At 39.3% G+C, this 22,519-nt stretch overlaps 1 protein-coding gene across 1 annotated transcript in view; it reads right to left on the reverse strand.

Moving 5' to 3' along the window:
- The window catches only part of LYPLA1 (lysophospholipase 1), a 186,587-nt gene that overhangs the window by 138,075 nt on the left and 25,993 nt on the right, over positions 1-22,519 (reverse strand). Inside the window, exon 3 of the mRNA XM_053715044.1 lies at positions 13,373-13,438. Within this exon, the coding sequence (XP_053571019.1) occupies positions 13,373-13,438 (66 nt within the window). The remainder of the gene's footprint in view (positions 1-13,372; positions 13,439-22,519) is intronic.

Raw genomic sequence — 22,519 nt, forward strand, 5'->3', positions numbered from 1 at the left:
AGCCCCATCAACTTTAGGGATTTTGTCCCAAAATTCTAATCTGTCAGACGGCACAGGATATAATTGCTTAAAACGTTTAGAAGGAGTAAATGAATTACCCAATTTATCCCATTCTTTGGAAATTACTGCAGAAATAGCATTAGGAACAGGAAAAACTTCTGGAATAACCACAGGAGATTTAAATACTTTATCCAAACGTTTAGAATTAGTATCAAGAGGACCAGAATCCTCTATTTCTAAAGCAATTAGTACTTCTTTAAGTAAAGAACGAATAAATTCCATTTTAAATAAATATGAAGATTTATCAGCATCAACCTCTGAGACAGAATCCTCTGAACCAGAAGAGTCATCAGAATCAGAATGATGATGTTCATTTAAAAATTCATCTGTAGGGAGAGAAGTTTTAAAAGATTTTTTACGTTTACTAGAAGGAGAAATAACAGACATAGCCTTCTTTATGGATTCAGAAACAAAATCTCTTATGTTATCAGGAAAATTCTGCACCTTAGATGTTGAAGGAACTGCAACAGGCAATGGCACTTTACTAAAGGAAATATTATCTGCTTTAACAAGTTTGTCATGACAATCAATACAAACAACAGCTGGAGGAATAGCTACCAAAAGTTTACAGCAGATACACTTAGCTTTGGTAGATCCAGCACTAGACAGCAATTTTCCTGTAGTATCTTCTGACTCAGATGCAACGTGAGACATCTTGCAATATGTAAGAGAAAAAACAACAACATATAAAGCAAAATTGATCAAATTCCTTAAATGACAGTTTCAGGAATGGGAAAAAATGCCAAAGAACAAGCTTCTAGCAACCAGAAGCAATGAAAAATGAGACTTAAATAATGTGGAGACAAAAGCGACGCCCATATTTTTTAGCGCCAAATAAGACGCCCACATTATTTGGCGCCTAAATGCTTTTTGGCGCCAAAATGACGCCACATCCGGAACGCCGACACTTTTGGCGCAAAATAACGTCAAAAAAATGACGCAACTTCCGGCGACACGTATGATGCCGGAAACGGAAAACAGAATTTATGTTTACCTGATAAATTACTTTCTCCAACGGTGTGTCCGGTCCACGGCGTCATCCTTACTTGTGGGATATTCTCTTCCCCAACAGGAAATGGCAAAGAGCCCAGCAAAGCTGGTCACATGATCCCTCCTAGGCTCCGCCTACCCCAGTTATTCGACCGACGTTAAGGAGGAATATTTGCATAGGAGAAACCATATGATACCGTGGTGACTGTAGTTAAAGAAAATAAATTATCAGACCTGATTAAAAAACCAGGGCGGGCCGTGGACCGGACACACCGTTGGAGAAAGTAATTTATCAGGTAAACATAAATTCTGTTTTCTCCAACATAGGTGTGTCCGGTCCACGGCGTCATCCTTACTTGTGGGAACCAATACCAAAGCTTTAGGACACGGATGAAGGGAGGGAGCAAATCAGGTCACCTAAATGGAAGGCACCACGGCTTGCAAAACCTTTCTCCCAAAAACAGCCTCAGAAGAAGCAAAAGTATCAAACTTGTAAAATTTGGTAAAAGTGTGCAGTGAAGACCAAGTCGCTGCCCTACATATCTGATCAACAGAAGCCTCGTTCTTGAAGGCCCATGTGGAAGCCACAGCCCTAGTGGAATGAGCTGTGATTCTTTCAGGAGGCTGCCGTCCGGCAGTCTCGTAAGCCAATCTGATGATGCTTTTAATCCAAAAAGAGAGAGAGGTAGAAGTTGCTTTTTGACCTCTCCTTTTACCAGAATAAACAACAAACAAGGAAGATGTTTGTCTAAAATCCTTTGTAGCATCTAAATAGAATTTTAGAGCGCGAACAACATCCAAATTGTGCAACAAACGTTCCTTCTTCGAAACTGGTTTCGGACACAAAGAAGGCACGACTATCTCCTGGTTAATGTTTTTGTTAGAAACAACCTTTGGAAGAAAACCAGGTTTAGTACGTAAAACCACCTTATCTGCATGGAACACCAGATAAGGAGGAGAACACTGCAGAGCAGATAATTCTGAAACTCTTCTGGCAGAAGAAATTGCAACCAAAAACAAAACTTTCCAAGATAATAACTTAATATCAACGGAATGTAAGGGTTCAAACGGAACCCCCTGAAGAACTGAAAGAACTAAGTTGAGACTCCAAGGGGGAGTCAAAGGTTTGTAAACAGGCTTAATTCTAACCAGAGCCTGAACAAAGGCTTGAATATCTGGCACAGCTGCCAGCTTTTTGTGGAGTAACACAGACAAGGCAGAAATCTGTCCCTTCAAGGAACTTGCAGATAATCCTTTCTCCAATCCTTCTTGAAGAAAGGATAGAATCTTAGGAATCTTTACCTTGTCCCAAGGGAATCCTTTAGATTCACACCAACAGATATATTTTTTCCATATTTTGTGGTAAATTTTTCTAGTTACAGGCTTTCTGGCCTGAACAAGAGTATCAATAACAGAATCTGAGAACCCTCGTTTTGATAAGATCAAGCGTTCAATCTCCAAGCAGTCAGCTGGAGTGAGACCAGATTCGGATGTTCGAACGGACCTTGAACAAGAAGGTCTCGTCTCAAAGGTAGCTTCCATGGTGGAGCCGATGACATATTCACCAGATCTGCATACCAAGTCCTGCGTGGCCACGCAGGAGCTATCAAGATCACCGACGCCCTCTCCTGATGGATCCTGGCTACCAGCCTGGGGATGAGAGGAAACGGCGGGAATACATAAGCTAGTTTGAAGGTCCAAGGTGCTACTAGTGCATCTACTAGAGTCGCCTTGGGATCCCTGGATCTGGACCCGTAGCAAGGAACCTTGAAGTTCTGACGAGAGTCCATCAGATCCATGTCTGGAATGCCCCACAGTTGAGTAATTTGGGCAAAGATTTCCGGATGGAGTTCCCACTCCCCCGGATGTAATGTCTGACGAGTCAGAAAATCCGCTTCCCAATTTTCCACTCCTGGGATGTGGATTGCAGACAGGTGGCAGGAGTGAGTCTCCGCCCATTGAATGATTTTGGTCACTTCTTCCATCGCCAGGGAACGCCTTGTTCCCCCCTGATGGTTGATGTACGCAACAGTCGTCATGTTGTCTGATTGAAACCGTATGAACTTGGCCTTTGCTAGCTGAGGCCAAGCCTTGAGAGCATTGAATATCGCTCTCAGTTCCAGAATATTTATCGGTAGAAGAGATTCTTCCCGAGACCAAAGACCCTGAGCTTTCAGGGATCCCCAGACCGCGCCCCAGCCCATCAGACTGGCGTCGGTCGTGACAATGACCCACTCTGGTCTGCGGAAGGTCATCCCTTGTGACAGGTTGTCCAGGGACAGCCACCAACGGAGTGAGTCTCTGGTCCTCTGATTTACTTGTATCTTCGGAGACAAGTCTGTATAGTCCCCATTCCACTGACTGAGCATGCACAGTTGTAATGGTCTTAGATGAATGCGCGCAAAAGGAACTATGTCCATTGCCGCTACCATCAAACCTATTACTTCCATGCACTGCGCTATGGAAGGAAGAGGAACGGAATGAAGTGTCCGACAAGAGTTTAGAAGTTTTGTTTTTCTGGCCTCTGTCAGAAAAATCCTCATTTCTAAGGAGTCTATTATTGTTCCCAAGAAGGGAACCCTTGTCGACGGAGATAGAGAACTCTTTTCCACGTTCACTTTCCATCCGTGAGATCTGAGAAAGGCCAGGACTATGTCCGTGTGAGCCTTTGCTTGAGGAAGGGACGACGCTTGAATCAGAATGTCGTCCAAGTAAGGTACTACTGCAATGCCCCTTGGTCTTAGCACCGCTAGAAGGGACCCTAGTACCTTTGTGAAAATCCTTGGAGCAGTGGCTAATCCGAAAGGAAGCGCCACGAACTGGTAATGCTTGTCCAGGAATGCGAACCTTAGGAACCGATGATGTTCCTTGTGGATAGGAATATGTAGATACGCATCCTTTAAATCCACCGTGGTCATGAATTGACCTTCCTGGATGGAAGGAAGAATTGTTCGAATGGTTTCCATTTTGAACGATGGAACCTTGAGAAACTTGTTTAAGATCTTGAGATCTAAGATTGGTCTGAACGTTCCCTCTTTTTTGGGAACTATGAACAGATTGGAGTAGAACCCCATCCCTTGTTCTCCTAATGGAACAGGATGAATCACTCCCATTTTTAACAGGTCTTCTACACAATGTAAGAATGCCTGTCTTTTTATGTGGTCTGAAGACAATTGAGACCTGTGGAACCTCCCCCTTGGGGGAAGCCCCTTGAATTCCAGAAGATAACCTTGGGAGACTATTTCTAGTGCCCAAGGATCCAGAACATCTCTTGCCCAAGCCTGAGCGAAGAGAGAGAGTCTGCCCCCCACCAGATCCGGTCCCGGATCGGGGGCCAACATTTCATGCTGTCTTGGTAGCAGGTTTCTTGGCCTGCTTTCCCTTGTTCCAGCCTTGCATTGGTCTCCAGGCTGGCTTGGCTTGAGAAGTATTACCCTCTTGCTTAGAGGACGTAGCACTTGGGGCTGGTCCGTTTCTACGAAAGGGACGAAAATTAGGTTTATTTTTGGCCTTGAAAGACCTATCCTGAGGAAGGGCGTGGCCCTTACCCCCAGTGATATCAGAGATAATCTCTTTCAAGTCAGGGCCAAACAGCGTTTTCCCCTTGAAAGGAATGTTAAGGAGTTTGTTCTTGGAAGACGCATCAGCTGACCAAGATTTCAACCAAAGCGCTCTGCGCGCCACAATAGGAAACCCAGAATTCTTTGCCGCTAACCTAGCCAATTGCAAAGTGGCGTCTAGGGTGAAAGAATTAGCCAATTTGAGAGCACGGATTCTGTCCATAATCTCCTCATAAGGAGGAGAATCACTATCGATCGCCTTTACTAGCTCATCGAACCAGAAACACGCGGCTGTAGTGACAGGGACAATGCATGAAATTGGTTGTAGAAGGTAACCCTGCTGAACAAACATCTTTTTAAGCAAACCTTCTAATTTTTTATCCATAGGATCTTTGAAAGCACAACTATCTTCTATGGGTATAGTGGTGCGTTTGTTTAAAGTAGAAACCGCTCCCTCGACCTTGGGGACTGTCTGCCATAAGTCCTTTCTGGGGTCGACCATAGGAAACAATTTTTTAAATATGGGGGGAGGGACGAAAGGTATACCGGGCCTTTCCCATTCTTTATTTACAATGTCCGCCACCCGCTTGGGTATAGAAAAAGCTTCTGGGAGCCCCGGGACCTCTAGGAACTTGTCCATTTTACATAGTTTCTCTGGGATGATCAAATTCTCACAATCATCCAGAGTGGATAATACCTCCTTAAGCAGAGCGCGGAGATGTTCCAACTTAAATTTAAATGTAATCACATCGGGTTCAGTTTGTTGAGAAATTTTCCCTGAATCTGAAATTTCTCCCTCAGACAAAACCTCCCTGGCCCCCTCAGACTGGTGTAGGGGCATTTCAGAACCATTATCATCAGCGTCCTCATGCTCTTCAGTATCTAAAACAGAGCAGTCGCGCTTACGCTGATAAGTGGGCATTTTGGCTAAAATGTTTTTGATAGAATTATCCATTACAGCCGTTAATTGTTGCATAGTAAGGAGTATTGGCGCGCTAGATGTACTAGGGGCCTCCTGAGTGGGCAAGACTCGTGTAGACGAAGGAGGGAATGATGCAGTACCATGCTTACTCCCCTCACTTGAGGAATCATCTTGGGCATCATTTTCAGTGTCACATAAATCACATTTATTTAAATGAGAAGGAACCCTGGCTTCCCCACATTCAGAACAGAGTCTATCTGGTAGTTCAGACATGTTAAACAGGCATAAACTTGATAACAAAGTACAAAAAACGTTTTAAAATAAAACCGTTACTGTCACTTTAAATTTTAAACTGAACACACTTTATTACTGCAATTGCGAAAAAGTATGAAGGAATTGTTCAAAATTCACCAAAATTTCACCACAGTGTCTTAAAGCCTTAAAAGTATTGCACACCAAATTTGGAAGCTTTAACCCTTAAAATAACGGAACCGGAGCCGTCTTTAACTTTAACCCCTTTACAGTCCCTGGTATCTGCTTTGCTGAGACCCAACCAAGCCCAAAGGGGAATACGATACCAAATGACGCCTTCAGAAAGTCTTTTCTATGTATCAGAGCTCCTCACACATGCGACTGCATGTCATGCCTCTCAAAAACAAGTGCGCAATACCGGCGCGAAAATGAGGCTCTGCCTATGATTAGGGAAAGCCCCTAAAGAATAAGGTGTCTAAAACAGTGCCTGCCGATATTATTTTACCAAAATACCCAGATTAAATGATTCCTCAAGGCTAAATATGTGTAATATATGAATCGATTTAGCCCAGAAAATGTCTACAGTCTTAATAAGCCCTTGTGAAGCCCTTATTTACTGTCTGAATAAAAATGGCTTACCGGATCCCATAGGGAAAATGACAGCTTCCAGCATTACATCGTCTTGTTAGAATGTGTCATACCTCATGCAGCAAAAGACTGCTCACTGTTCCCCCAACTGAAGTTAATTCCTCTCAACAGTCCTGTGTGGAACAGCCATGGATTTTAGTAACGGTTGCTAAAATCATTTTCCTCTTACAAACAGAAATCTTCATCTCTTTTCTGTTTCAGAGTAAATAGTACATACCAGCACTATTTTAAAATAACAAACTCTTGATTGAATAACAAAAACTACAGTTAAACACTAAAAAACTCTAAGCCATCTCCGTGGAGATGTTGCCTGTACAACGGCAAAGAGAATGACTGGGGTAGGCGGAGCCTAGGAGGGATCATGTGACCAGCTTTGCTGGGCTCTTTGCCATTTCCTGTTGGGGAAGAGAATATCCCACAAGTAAGGATGACGCCGTGGACCGGACACACCTATGTTGGAGAAAAGAATTTTTGCGCCAAAAAAGTCCGCGCCAAGAATGACGCAATAAAATGAAGCATTTTCAGCCCCCGCGAGCCTAACAGCCCACAGGGAAAAAAGTCAAATTTTTGAAGGTAAGAAAAAATGATTAAATCAAATGCATTATCCCAAATATGAAACTGACTGTCTGAAAAATAAGGAAAGTTGAACATTCTGAGTCAAGGCAAATAAATGTTTGAATACATATATTTAGAACTTTATAAACAAAGTGCCCAACCATAGCTTAGAGTGTCACAGAAAATAAGATTTACTTACCCCAGGACACTCATCTACATGTTTGTAGAAAGCCAAACCAGTACTGAAACGAGAATCAGCAGAGGTAATGGTATATATAAGAGTATATCGTCGATCTGAAAAGGGAGGTAAGAGATGAATCTCTACGACCGATAACAGAGAACCTATGAAATAGACCCCGTAGAAGGAGATCACTGCATTCAAATAGGCAATACTCTCCTCACATCCCTCTGACATTCACTGCACGCTGAGAGGAAAACCGGGCTCCAACTTGCTGCGGAGCGCATATCAACGTAGAATCTAGCACAAACTTACTTCACCACCTCCATCGGAGGCAAAGTTTGTAAAACTGAATTGTGGGTGTGGTGAGGGGTGTATTTATAGGCATTTTGAGGTTTGGGAAACTTTGCCCCTCCTGGTAGGAATGTATATCCCATACGTCACTAGCTCATGGACTCTTGCTAATTACATGAAAGAAAAGGGTGGGTCTCATGGACTCTTGCCAATATGAAAGAAATTCATTTATCAGGTAAGTTCTTACATAAATTATGTTTTCTTTCATGTCATTGGCAAGTGTCCATGAGCTAGTGACGTATGGGATAGTAATACCCAAGATGTGGAACTCCACAGAAGAGTTACTAGAGAGGGAGGGATAAAAAAAAAAAAAAAAAAAAAAAAACAGCCATTTTCCGCTGAAAAAATTAATCCACAACCAAAAAAAAAAAAATAAAAAAAATATAAATATATGCTTTTTTCCCTCATAGTTGAAAATAAAAATACTTAAACATAAGCAGAGGAATCAAACTGAAATAGCTGCAAGAAGAACTTTTTCTACCAAAAACTGCTTCCGAAGAAGCAAATACATAAAAACGTTAGAAATTAGTAAATGTATGCAAAGAAGACCAAGTTGCTGCTTTGCAAATCTGATCAACTGAAGCTTAATTCATAAAAGCCCACAAAGTGGAGACTGATCTAGTAGAATGAGCTGTAAATCTGAGGCGGGGCCTGACCCGACTAAAAATAAGCTTGATGAATCAAAAGCTGTAACCAAGATGCCAAGGAAATGGCAGAAGCTTTCTGACCTTTCCTAGAACCAGAAAAAACAAATAGGCTAAAAGTTTTCCTGAAATCTTTAGTAGCTTTAATATAATATTTCAAAACTCTTACAACATCCAAAGAATGTAAGGATCTCTCCAAAGAATTCTTAGGATTAGGACACAAAGAAAGAACAACAATTTCTCTATTAATGTTGTTAGAATTCACAACCTTAGGTAGAAATTTAAATGAAGTCCGCAAAACTGCCTTATCTTGATGGAAAATCAGAAAAGGAGATTCACAAGAAAGAGCAGATAATTCAGAAACTTTTCTAGCAGAAGAGATGACCAAAAGGAACAACACTTTCCAAGAAAGTAGTTTAATGTCCAAAGAATGCATAGGCTCAAAAGGAGGAGCTTGTAAAGCCTTCAAAACCAAATTAAGACTGAGGAGAGATTGATTTAATGACAGACTTGATACGGACCAAAGCCTGAACAAAACAGTAAATATCAGGAAGCTAAGCAATCTTTCTGTGAAATAAAAACAGAAAGAGCAGAGATTTGTCCTTTCAAGGAACTTGCAGACAAACCTTTATCCAAACCATCCTGAAGAAACTGTAAAATTCTAGGAATTCTAAAAGAATGCCAAGAGAATTTATGAGAAGAAGACCATGAAATATAAGTCTTCCAAACTCGATAATAAATCTTCCTAGAAACAGATTTACAAGCCTGTAACATAGTATTAATCAGTGAGTCAGAGAAACCTCTATGACTAAGCAATAGGAGTTCAATTTCCATACCTTCAAATTTAATGATTTGAGATCCTGATGGAAAAACGGATCTTGAGAGAGAAGGTCTGGTCTTAAAGGAAGTGGCCAAGGTTGGCAACTGGACATCCGGACAAGATCCGCATACCAAAACTTGTGAGGCCATGCTGGAGCTACCAGAAACACAAACGATTGTTCCATGATGATCTTGGAAATCACTCTTGGAAGAAGAACAAGAGGTGGGAAGATATAAGCAGGTTGGTAACACCAAGGAACTGCTAACGCATCCACTGCCTCCGCCTGAGGATCCCTGGACCTGGACAGATACCTGGGAAGTTTCATGTTTAGATGGGAAGCCATCAGATCTATTTATGGAAAACCCTACATCTGAACAATCTGAGAAAACACATCTGGATGGAGCGACCACTCCCCCGGACGTAAAGTCTGACAGCTGAGATAATCCGCTTCCCAATTGTCTAATACCTGGGATATGTACCGCAGAAATTAGACAGGAGCTGGATTCCGCCCAAGAAAGTATCCAAGATACTTCTTTCATAGCTAGGGGACTGAGTCCCACCCTGATGATTGACATAAGCCACAGTTGTGATATTGTCTGTCTGAAAACAAATGCATGGTTCACTCTTCAACAGAGGCCAAACCTGAAGAGCCCTGAAAATAGCACGGAGTTCTAAAATATTGATTGGTAACCTCGCCTCTTGAGATTTCCAAACCCCTTGTGCTGTCAGAGATCCCCAGACAGCTCCCCAACCTGAAAGACTTGCATCTGTTGTGATCACAGTCCAGTTTGGACGAACAAAAGAAGCCCTTTGTACTATACAATGGCGATCTAACCACCAAGCAGGAGAGAGTCGAACATTGGGATTTAAGGATATTAATTGTGTTATCTTTGTATAATCCCTGCACCATTGATTCAGCATACAAATCACATAGCTACTGAAGGGAATGATGGAGACTGAAGGTTCAGACATGCTGAAACCAATTTTAATCGTCTCTTGTCTGTTAGAGACAGAGTCATGGACACTGAATCTATCTGGAAACCTAAAAAGGTGACCCTTGTCTGAGGAATCAAAAAACTTTTTGGTAAATTGATCCTACAACCATGTCTTTGAAGAAACAACACTAGTTGATTTGTGTGAGATTCTGCAGAATGTAAAGACTGAGCTAATACCAAGATATCGTCCAAATAAGGAAACACCGCAATACCCCGTTCTCTGATTACAGAGAGTAGGGCACCGAGAACCTTTGAAAAGATTCTTGGAGCTGTCGCTAGGCCAAATGGAAGAGCGACAAATTGGCAATGCTTGTCTAGAAAAGAGAATCTCAGAAACCGATTGTGTTCTGGATTAATCGAAATATGAAGATATGCATCCTGTAAGTCTATCATGGACATATAATGACCTTGCTGAACAAAAGGCAGAAATGTCCTTATAGTCACCATTTTGAAAGTTGGCACTCTTACAAAACTATTAAAAATTTTCAGATCCAGAACTGGCCTGAATGAATTTTCTTTCTTTGGGACAATGAATAGATTTGAATAAAACCCCAGACCCTGTTCCTGAAACGGAACTGGTATGATTAACCCTGAAAGCTCCAGGTCTGAAACACACTTCAGAAAAGCTTGAGCCTTTACTGGATTTGCTGGGATGCGTGAGAGAAAAAAAATCCTCACAGGAGGTCTTACTCTAAATCCTATTCGGTACTCTTGAGAGACAATACTCTGAATCCATTGATTTTGGACAGAATCTGCCCAAATGCTTTGGAAGAATCTTAATCTGCCCCTACCAGCTGAGCTGGAATGAGGGCCGTACCTTCATGCAGACTTGGGGGCTGGCTTTGGTTTCTTAAACGGCTTGGATTTACTCCAACTTAAAGAAGGTTTGCAATTGGAACCAGATTCTTTGGGGGAAGGATTGGGTTTCTGTTCCTTATTTTGTCGAAAGGAACAAAAACTGTTAGAAGCTTTAGATTTACCCTTAGGTCTTATCTTGAGGCAAAAAAACTCCCTTCTCCCCAGTGACAGTTGAAATAATCAAATCCAACTGAGAACCAAATAAATTATTACTTTGGGAAGAAAGAGATAGTAATATAGACTTATATACCATGTCAGCATTCCATTATTTGAGCCACAAAGCTCTTCTAGCTAAAATAGCTAAAGACAGATTTAACATCAATTTTGATGATATCAAAAATGGCATCACAGATAAAATGATTAGCATGTTGAAGCAAGCAAACAATCCTAGACAAAATCAGGATCCATTCCCTGTTGCACTAAACTTTCCAACCAAAAAGTTGATGCAGCTGCAACATCAGTCATAGAAATGGCAGGCCTGAGAAGATAGCCAGACTATAAATAAGCTTTCCTTGGATAAGATTCAAATTTCCTATCTAAAGGGTCCTCAAAGGAAGTACTATCTTCCATAGGAATAGTAGTAGGTTTGGAAATAGCCCCATCAACTTTAGGGATCTTTTCCCAAAACTCCAATCTAACTGCTGGCAAAGGATACAATTTTTTAAACCTTGAACAAGGGATAAGAGAAGTACCAGGCCTATTCCATTCCTTAGAAACCATATCAGAAATAGCATCAGGAACTGGAAAAACCTCTGGAGTAACCACAGGAGGTTTATAAACAGAATTTAAAAGTTTACTAGTTTTAGTACCAAGAAGACTAATTTCCTCAATATCCAACATAATCAACACCTCTTAACAAGGAACAAATATACTCCATTTTAAATAAATAAGTAGATTTGTCAGTGTCAATCTGAGGTAGGATCTTTTAAATCAGATAGATCCTCAGGGGAGGATAATTCAGTATGTTGGTCATTTGAAATTTCATCAACTTTATGAGAAGTTTTAAAAGACCTTTTACGTTTATTAGAAGGCGGGATAGCAGACAAAGCCTTCTGAATCGCATCGGCAATAAAATCTTTTATATTCACAGGGATATCATGTACATTAGATGTTGAAGGAACAACAGGCATTGTACTACTGATGGATACATTCTCTGCATGTAAAAGCTTATCATGACAACTATTACATACCACAGCTGGAGATATAATCTCCACAAAATTTACAACAGATACACTTAGCTTTGGTAGAACTGTTATCAGGCACTGGAATCCAACAGTGGTTTCTGAGACAGGATCAGATTGAGACATCTTGCAAATGTAAGAGAAAAAACAACATATAAAGCAAAATTATCAATTTCCTTATATGGCAGTTTCAGGAATGGGAAAAAAATGCAAACGTACTTTCGCGCCCAAAAAAAAAAATCTTGCGCCAAAAATTACGCAATAAACATCAGCATTTTGCAACCTCGCGAGCCTAATTTTGCCCGCGAAAATTTAATGAAAAAGCAGTCAATTTGAAAAAAAGACTATACCCCATGTAAGAAAAATATTTTCCTAAATATGTTTTTTCCCAAATATGAAACTGATAGTCTGCAAAAGGAAATATACATAAACCTGACTCATGGCAAATATAAGTACAATACATATATTTAGAGCTTTATATTAATACATAAAGTGCCAAACCATAGCCGAGTGTGTCTTAAGTAATGAAAACATACTTACCGAAAGACACCCATCCACATATAGCAGATAGCCAAACCAGTACTGAAACAGTGATCAGTAGAGGTAATGGAATATGAGAGTATATCGTCGATCTGAAAAAGGGAGGTAGGAGATGAATCTCTACGACCGATAACAGAGAACCTATGAAAAAGATTTCCCACTAGGGAAACCATAGAATTCAATAGGTAGATACTCCCTTCACATCCCTCTGACATTCACTGTACTCAGAGGAAACAGGCTTCAAAATGCTGAGAAGCACAAACTTCACCACCTCCATAGGGGGCAAAGTTTGTAAAAAACTGAATTGTGGGTGTGGTGAGGGGTGTATTTATAGGCATTTTGAGGTTTGGGAAACTTTGCCCCTCCTGGTAGGATTGTATATCCCATATGTCACTAGCTCATGGACTCTTGCCAATTACATGAAAGAAATGTGAATTTGCATTTTGTATTTCATAGCTCCAAGGCCTAGAAATAAAATCCAGATGTAAATTTTAGATGTGGCTGGTGGTGACCAGCATGGAAAAGTGGGAGGCACAGAGAGGTTTCTAAATCATGGTGCCATTGCTTAAATGTTAAAGATATAGTCTACTTGAAAATTTGTATTGTTTTAAATGATAGATAATCCCTTTATTACCCATTCCCCAGATTTGCATAAGCACAATATACCTTTTACCTCTATGATTACCTGTATTAAAGCCTCTACAGACTGCCCCCTTATCTCAGTACTTTTTACAAACTTGCATTTTAGCCAATTAGTGCTGGTTCATGCATAACGCAAATAAAAATCAAATGTGCTGTTGTAACAAACAACTTACGCGTGTGGGCAGATGTATTTGACATGAGGACTTCTTATGCTTGCCATTGTTTCAGCCCAGCCATGCCTGTGGAACATAAAAATATAGTTTGTTTTCTCCCTTATAAAAATGTACACATGATAATGTCAATGTAGAAAACAGGTTTTTAATAAACAGGAAATAATTCAGCCAGGTCTTTTCATATAACATTGTACTGAATCAGTTTTCTGAAGCATATGCTGTAATGATCTCCCTCTTCAGTCATTGACCAATGGGGGTCCCAGCTTTCGGTCCTTGCAGCTTATTTTATATTGGCAAAACATGCATTGTATGCTTGTTGGATCTTCTAGTTAAATTTAACCTTAAAAATACATACTTTTGTAAAGCCATATAGCCATGTATATTTTGCAACTAAGTACAGTTATGATAGCAGCTAGTTAAACTTTATGTTACTAAATTAAGAATGGAATCGGGAAGGCTAAAATATGGATGTTTAGGGTTCTTTTAACTCTCGGATCGTAATATAGAAGTAGCAGTTTCTAATATATTGATATGTTGTGGATACAATGTGTAATATGAACAATATCAAAATATACAATATTTGGTTAATTTTCTGTGGTAGAGGATGTAGTGGCAGTTAAAGCTAGCGTGTTTTAAGTACTTGTTTATTTGCAAAGATGCTCCTCATTTCTAGGTAATGGGTGGCGCCAAGACGAAGCTGTAAGTGGAGGTGGGATAGCACGCACCAGATTATGGTGATTGGGTAAGTACACTTTTGTTAAGAAGCAAGTATATGCAGTTGTGGGTCTTGCTTATTAAAAAGAATTGCAGCCAAAATGTCCACATTACCCAGTATGCTAATTTGACTGGAGACAAATCTTTTAAATTACTAGGTGTTTACCGTCCATAAGTGCAGTTAAAGGGAATATTTCTGGATTCAGACAGAGGGTACAATTAAAAAAAAAAAAAAACTTTTTTTTTATTTTTTATGAAGAGCTAACTAGATAGGTAGCGTACACATTTCTGGAGCAGTGCATGACGGGAAACACAGCAGACACCTACTATTCTTGCAAATGTATTCCTGCCATATATTGCACCAATTAAATGCACGCTCCTACACCTTCCTACTTGCTTTTCAACAAAAGGATACCAAGAAAATGAAGAAAAATAGATAATAGAAGCAAATAGTTTTAAAATTAAAAAAAAAAAATCCTATTTAAATCATGAAAGAAAGTTCTTGGGTTTTATGTCCCTTTAACTGTTGCAGATGTTTCCATAAGCTATTTAAAATCATATTGTTACACAGTTACACCCCTGTTTGCACTGCCCATCCACTTAAAGCATTTTTTTATATTCCTGAAATTGGTTAGTACAGCCAATCATAAGTCCGCCCACCCTACTGAAAATGAACAGAGGGCATTCCCATGTCTCAGTTGTACTGCTCGACCCATCTTGCATATCACGCAGCCGAAGACATACGACCGACCTCTGGTTTCCCTGCTGTGCGCGGAGCGCACCATCATGTTGTACTTTATCAGTAGCACTTCTCTTGTTAACTAGAGGCAATATGATTTACAAGCTGTATCCCCACAACAGTTCTGATGTATTGCAATATCACAACATTACGCACAATGAGAAGGTGTTCACAAGCACTTCATTACCAATAGTGGTGAGGCTCTTACTGAGTCTATAATCAATGCCTCTACCACTGAGAGGGACATGTAACCTGTCCTTTGTAATGGGGCATTTATGTCACTGGAAGATGCAGATAATCAATAGAGAGAAATGCAGCACCCTAAAGAAAGCTTCACCACCACCTACACAATAGATATTTATCATAAGAAAACCCATGTGAAAAAGGGGCCTACCATAATTGAAATAGGGGATGTCTTGTCCTTACAGTGGTCAAGTGATATTTGTAGCAATCATATCACCTGGCAGCAACCTCTAGCTTTGGTTTGTTTAGCTGCTAGTAGTACAGCTCCCACATGTATTTATTTTTCTCTTGGAGCAATTACAAACTTACCGGTATAAGCAGGAAATCTTGTCAGGTGAAAAAACTGGTGACATGTTAGGAAAAACTATCTAGGCTTAAGTTTTAGTACAAGAATTTTATAAATTTGGTTCAGTTAAGTCCCCCCTATGCAAAACCAGAAGTGTATATATTTTTTTACTTTACATTAAATTTGCACAATTAGATATTTTATTACACCGTTTTATGTATATTTAAGGGAAAAGAAACCCAAAAATGTTCATTCATGATTCAGATAGAGCATGTAATTCCAAACATCTTTCCAATTTACTTCTATTACCAATTTTCCTTGGTTCTCTTGGTATCATTCGTTGAAAAGCATGGACGTAAGCTTAGGAGCCAGCCCATTTCTGGAGCACTATATAACAGCAGTGTAGCAAGAATGTTATCCATTTGCAAACGCACTAGATGGCATCACTATTTCCTGCCATGTAGTGCTCCAGTTGCCTACCTAGGTATCTAACACAGAATATCATGGGAACTAAGCAAATTTGATAACAGAAGTAAATTGGAACGTTTAATTAACCCTTTAAGGACACAGCTTTCTGTTTGCTCAATTGTTTTATGACGGAAAAATTCCGTCATATGTCCTTAAGAGGTTAAAATGCTATGCCCTGTCTAAATCACAAAACACATTTTTTTGGGTTTCATATCTTTTAGCTGAAAGTTACATTTTAGCTTTTTTTTTTTTTTACTTTATAAACTAGCTGTGGTGAAAACAAATGCTTCAGCACAGGAGTGAAAAGTGGTTCAGCAATAAAAGAGTTACAGAGACTCCATTAAAATAAAAGATTTTATCAACATAAAATTAGGAATTATCCTGGCAACTGGCACCATGATTTTTCACAAGAACCACTTTCCTGAATAGCTAAGTCCATAACTAATCAATGTAATAAAATAATTGATCTTAAAAAAACAGCATTCTATTAAAAAACAAACAACAAACAAGATATTCCAGCGTTTTTCCCCAAGATCTATTTAAAAGGGATGGTAAACTCTGTATACATAGATTATTTTATTGCTATTGTTATATTACATTCAATTTACACACTCAATCTCATGTAATGGTATGTATGTAAAAACACTTACAAATCTTTGTCTAATTGCTGCGTCTAATGCAGTCTTTCTCCTGCCCCCTGTGATGTAACATAGATTGGTAGAATAAGATAACAATCAGTTCGCCAGACAGGCTTACTTCTATGCAACCTGATTTACGCAAGCGCAGTATTGCATTCTTCACAGCATATGGCCAACCAATCAGGAGCGTTGATAATACATGAACGCGCTTTTTAACGCATGCGCTTTGAATCTCATTTTACACACGGCACGTCAAAGTAAACAGTGAACTGTGTATTGTCAAACGATTAATTGTTTATTTGGAACAAAGCCAGTAAGTAGGGTCCCACCTTGTTTGTTATATACACAATTTGGCCAATAATGTTTCTTATTGAAAACTAGTTAATATTTGCATTTATTTTTTTTTATTTGATGTAATTTTATTATTTCAGCTAAATTATTATAGACGATTATTACTAATGGTAACAAGGATAGTAAATATTTAATTGATAATTTAATATTTTGGTTGAAGGTTATATGTGATATTATGGGATTGAAGTAATTACTCATTTTAAATGAAGTAACCGCTTATAGACTTACTTATATTTTTGATTATGGCAAGTATGCTCGTTTTAGAAGGGACCGATCGCACTATCCAGTCAAACTTTCACTCCAGACTGAACCAAGTAAACATTGAATCTTGTGACTCAATGTTTACTTGGTATACGTAATTTGCTCCAATGCGCGTGCGTTTGAAATGTCAGTCTGGAAAGTGCAAATTGTCTAACATGTAGAGAGGGTGGAGAATAGGTAAGCCTCAAGTTTATATAGAACAGTAAATGAGAGGGGCGGAGCAACAACGGCTTGTGAATAAAGCCAATTTTTACTAAATTTACATATAAAAAACATTGGAAATTGATAATGCGGTTTTATACATTTAGTAAAAACTAATAGAATGGACACACCACCCAGATGATTTTACTGACCACCAAGTTAAAATTTAAGACCATATTTAGCTACAATTAGTAATATTACATTTTTCAATGTTCGTTGCAGAGACCATTATGAAATCAGTTTGTTAAACAATTAAAGGAACAGTAATGCCAAAATTAAACAGAGCCATGAAGCAAAATGATAAAATGTACACGGTTTATAAATATAATACATAGAAAAAGGTACCTGCAGTAATATAATTGAAATTCTTTATTAAAAAAGGGACATGAAAGCCAAAAAAAATTCTCTCATTCTGATAGAGCATCTAATTTTAAAACAACTCTCAAATTTACTTCTATTATCCAATTTGTTTTGTTCTCTTGGTATTCTTTGTTGAAAAGGATACCTAGGTAGGCTCAAGAGCTGCTGATTGGTGGCTGCACATAAATGCCTCATGGTATTGGCACAGTCAACGCGTTAAGCTAGCTACAGTAGTGCATTGCTGCTTCTTCGAAAAATGAGAGAGAGAGAGAGAGAATGAAGAAAATTACATAATATAAGTAAACTGGAAAATTGTTTAAAATTATATACTCTAAAACATGAAAGAAACATTTTTGGGTTTCATGCCCCTTTAACCCTTAATGACCACCAGGGCCGCCACTAGAAATTTTGGGGCCCCTGACTTAACCATTGATCAGGGCCCCCCCCCCCTCCTTTGACATGTGCAATTTTGACCAAGTGACTAAAATGTATATGCACTTTATTCTTAATTGTCTATTTAAACATGGAAATGTTGTAAAGGTAGTAACATACACTGAAACACACACACACACACTCAGACATAAGGATTCACATATAGACACTCTAGCAAACACACAAAGAAACTCAGACACAGACAACCAAACAGACACTTAGCACTTGTTTACATTGACCTGACAAGTAATGAGGTAAACTACAGTTTTGTAAAAAATGCAGATTTAGAAAACAAAATATGGAGTTCTGATTATCTTTTTGTAAAGGAAGATGTCAACTAAATGATGAAAACAGCATGCAGTGGCTGAAAGGAAGGGCGCTGAACTGCCTAAACAATAATTTAAAGGTTAAATGGTAGATTGGTGACTTCCGGAAAGGTCTCATTAGTCTCAAAGTCTGTAGAAAGATGTGAATAATCAGTAGTAAGGTCAAAATGTCCTAAAAAGGAACATACAAAGGACACACACACAAACTCAAACTTGCACATACACCCAAAGAAACACCAACAGATACAGCCTCAGAAAACACACTAAGACATAAACACACACACAGAGACACCCACAGAAAACACAGAAAGACATACATACCCTCACTGAGACATCCACAGAAAACACAGAAAGACACACACACACCCTCACTGAGACATCCACAGAAAACACAGACATACACACCAACCTTCACAGAGACATCCAGAGAAAATACACAAAGACAAACACATGCCCACCCTCACAGAGACACCCATAGAAAAAGCTCAAAAACATACACACCCACCCTCACAGAGATACCAACAGAAAAAAATACATACACACTCATAGAGACACAAACCAAAGCACAAAGACATAAACACAGACACCCACAGGAGGAAACATTTATGCACCTTGCATCCCCTTAATCAACAGTGTGTGACATGCATGATAAAAAAAAAAATGCAGAAATTAAGAGATCACTTTTTAAAGAATCACATTTGTAAATGTGCATACAAAAATAATTCTGTGAATTCAAAATTGTACATTAATGATCTGGGTAGATGGCTAGATGAAGAAAAGTACTTTTAAAAGGTTGACATATGTTTGTTTGATATTTTCCCCAACCAAGAGCACCACTTCAAATATAGTGTACAAATGTTCCCATCTGTCAGCTGTACTTGTGGATTTTGAAAATGCTGTACTCTATATGGTCTTGGTGGAACCATAAGCTGTGGTACTCATACCATTAGATCTGGTTAAATGCAGGATTTAAGCTTGTTGGTATGTATTTCAAAATTAAGTCAGCTGTAGAGTAAACTGAACAGTTTTAACCTGTCTCATTCCAACACTGAGCAATCTTAGTCTGAGAGTATAACATGTTATGCAGATGTAAAAATCTTAGATAAAATGCCTCTTGTGTCTGGAAAGTCCTTGCATTAAGGGGCAGTAAACTGGAATGTAATATATATCATTTGTGTATTGAGGAGGAAACATTTCTGCATGGTTTTAAATATAGAATTTCTACAGCATTGTCAAATAATCATAAATACACTGCTGTTAAAAAAGTGTTTTTATGGACCCCTGGCCCCACCATACAACTACTACCACACTGAAGTTACAATCTTAAATTGCACAAAGAAATAAAAAACATTTGCTAAGTAATTCCTACCTCCTCTGCAAATGAAAGTGATCAGCCATCTGACTCAGGCACACGCTCTATAAACAAAGTGCCAAGTCTGTCTCACACTGTGCATAGTGGTTTAGTGCACACTCAGAAATCCTCTCAAATGCTAATACTTTACTCCTTGTAATAACATTTCCCATGCTCAATTAGCACTCTGCTGTAGTACCCACTGGTGGCTGCCAATTTTTTTTTTTTTTTTTAGTTCTTGCCTCATGGGGCCCCCCTAGCCCATTGGGCCCCTGACAGGAGTCACCCCTGTCACCCCCTGATGGCGGCCCCGATGACCACAGCACTTTTTCACTGTCCGTTTGGGACCAAGGCTATTTTTACATTTTTGCGGTGTTTGTGTTTAGCTGTAATTCTCCTCACTCATTTACTGTACCCACACATTATAAACCGTTTTTCTCACCATTAAATGGACTTTCTAAAGATACCATTATTTTCATCATATATCTTATAATTTACTATAAAAAAAGTTTTATAAAATATGAGGAAAAAAATAAAAATGGAAAAAAAAACAAAAAAAAACAAAACAAAAAAAAAACCACACTTTTTCTAACTTTGACACCCAAAATCTGTTACAAATCTACAATCACCAAAAAACACCCATGCTAAATAGTTTCTAAATTTTGTCCTGAGTTTAGAAATACCCAATGTTTACATGTTCTTTGCTTTTGTTTTCAAGTTATAGGGCAATAAATACAAGTAGCACTTTGCTATTTCCAAACAACTTTTTTTCAAAATTAGCACTAGTTACATTGGAACACTGATATCTTTCAGGAATCTCTGAATATCCCTTGACATGTATATATTTCTTTTTAGAAGACATCCCAACATATTGATCTAGGCCAATTTTGGTATATTTCATGCCATAATTTCACCGCCAAATGCGATCAAATAAAAAAAAAATTGTTCACTTTTTTTTTTTTTTTACAAACTTTAGGTTTCTCGCTGAAATGATTTACAAATAGCTTGTGCAATTATGGCACAAATGGTTGTAAATGCTTCTCTGTTCTCTTTGTTCAGAAATAGACATATATGGCTTTGCTTTTTGGTAATTAGAAGGCTGCTAAATGCCGCTGCGCATCACACGTGTATTATGTCTAGCAGTGAAGGAGTTAATTAGGTAGCTTGTAGGGAGCTTGCAGGGTTAATTTTAGCTTTAGTGTAGAGATCAGCCTCCCACCTGACACATCACACCCCCTGATCCCTCCCAAACAGCTCTCTTCCCTCCCCCACCCCACAATTGTCCCCACCATCTTAAGTACTGGCAGAAAGTCTGCCAGTACTAAAATAAAAGGTATCTTAATTTTTTTAAGCATATTTACATATGCTGCTGTCTAGGAAACACCCTTAGCCCCCAACCAGCTCTCTAACCCTCCCCCTCTCTCTACCTTATTGGGACCCATCTTGGGTACTGGCAGCTGTCTGCCAGTACCCAGTTTACAAAAAAAAATTGGGTTTTTGTTTTTTTTCTGTAGTATAGCTTCCCTCCCCCTGCAAGAAACCTTATATATAATTTATTGAAATTCCCACCCCCCTTTCTCCCACTTTGCAGCATAAAAGTTCTCCATAGTGTAGCAGTTCCCACCCGCTCCCGCCCTGTGCACGCGTCCGCCTTCCCCCGTGCACGCCCCCGGCGATCCTGCCTGCGATCCCGCTCTCCTCTTCCATCATGAACTCATCACCCACGTCGGCTCCCACCAACGATTGCGGCCATTGATATCCGGTGCAGAGAGGGCCACAGAGTGGCTCTCTCTGCATCGGATGGCCAAGGATGGTTATTGCAGGATGCCTCGATATCGAGGCATCACTGCAATAACCGGAAAGCAGGGTACGTCCTCGGTCGTTAAGGGGTTAATCCATTTTTAGATTTGTGGAGTTTCATCCAAACTCCCCCCAGAAAAATCACCATTTATGGAAGGTGCTATTCAATCATGCCTTCCCTACTGGCTAGAAGCTGGTATGCCACAGCACATTTTTCACACAAGAGAATGTGTGTTCTTCTGCTTTTATTGCTAGTAATAAAGTGGACAGAGATATGCAGTTCTCTCATACGGTACAATGTTCATATAGCATGCATAGGTCACTCCTGTGCACACTAGAGTGACGTCCCATTCTGCTCTAGTGCACTTACAACACACTGTTCACTAAAATGTGTGCAACTAGGGCATACACATTCACGACAGGCAAACTGTGATGGCGCATGTGCATGACACTCGACACTAGAATATGAGTTCCCAGTTGCTAATGTGGGGGGGGGGGATTGAGCTTGATATTTTACAATTATTTCCTTAAAGGGAAATAATACTCATATGCTAATTCACTTGAAACTGATGCAGTATAACTGTAAAAAGCTGACAGGAACATATCACCTGAGCATCTCTATGTAAAAAAGGAAGATATTTTACCTCACAATTTCCTCAGCTCAGCAAAGTAAGCTCTGTGTAAAAAAGTTATACTCAGCTGCTCCCAGCTGCAGGTAAAAATAAAAAACAAAAAATGAAGAAATGCAGCAGCCAATCAGCATCAGCAGTGCTGTGGTAATGAACTCTTTTTACTGTGATCTCATAAGATTTGACTTAACTCTCATGAGATTTCATTGTAAACTTCTTTTAAACTGAATAGGGAAATAACATGAGAGTGCACGAGGCTCATCCCCTAAGCTGTCCCAGGACAGACACACTAATATGCTGCTTAGAAATCCTTTACAATGGGATGTGGCTACTGAGAAACTTTTGAGG

Source organism: Bombina bombina, chromosome 5 (genome assembly GCF_027579735.1).
Source record: "Bombina bombina isolate aBomBom1 chromosome 5, aBomBom1.pri, whole genome shotgun sequence".
NCBI classification, from domain to species: Eukaryota; Metazoa; Chordata; class Amphibia; order Anura; family Bombinatoridae; genus Bombina; species Bombina bombina.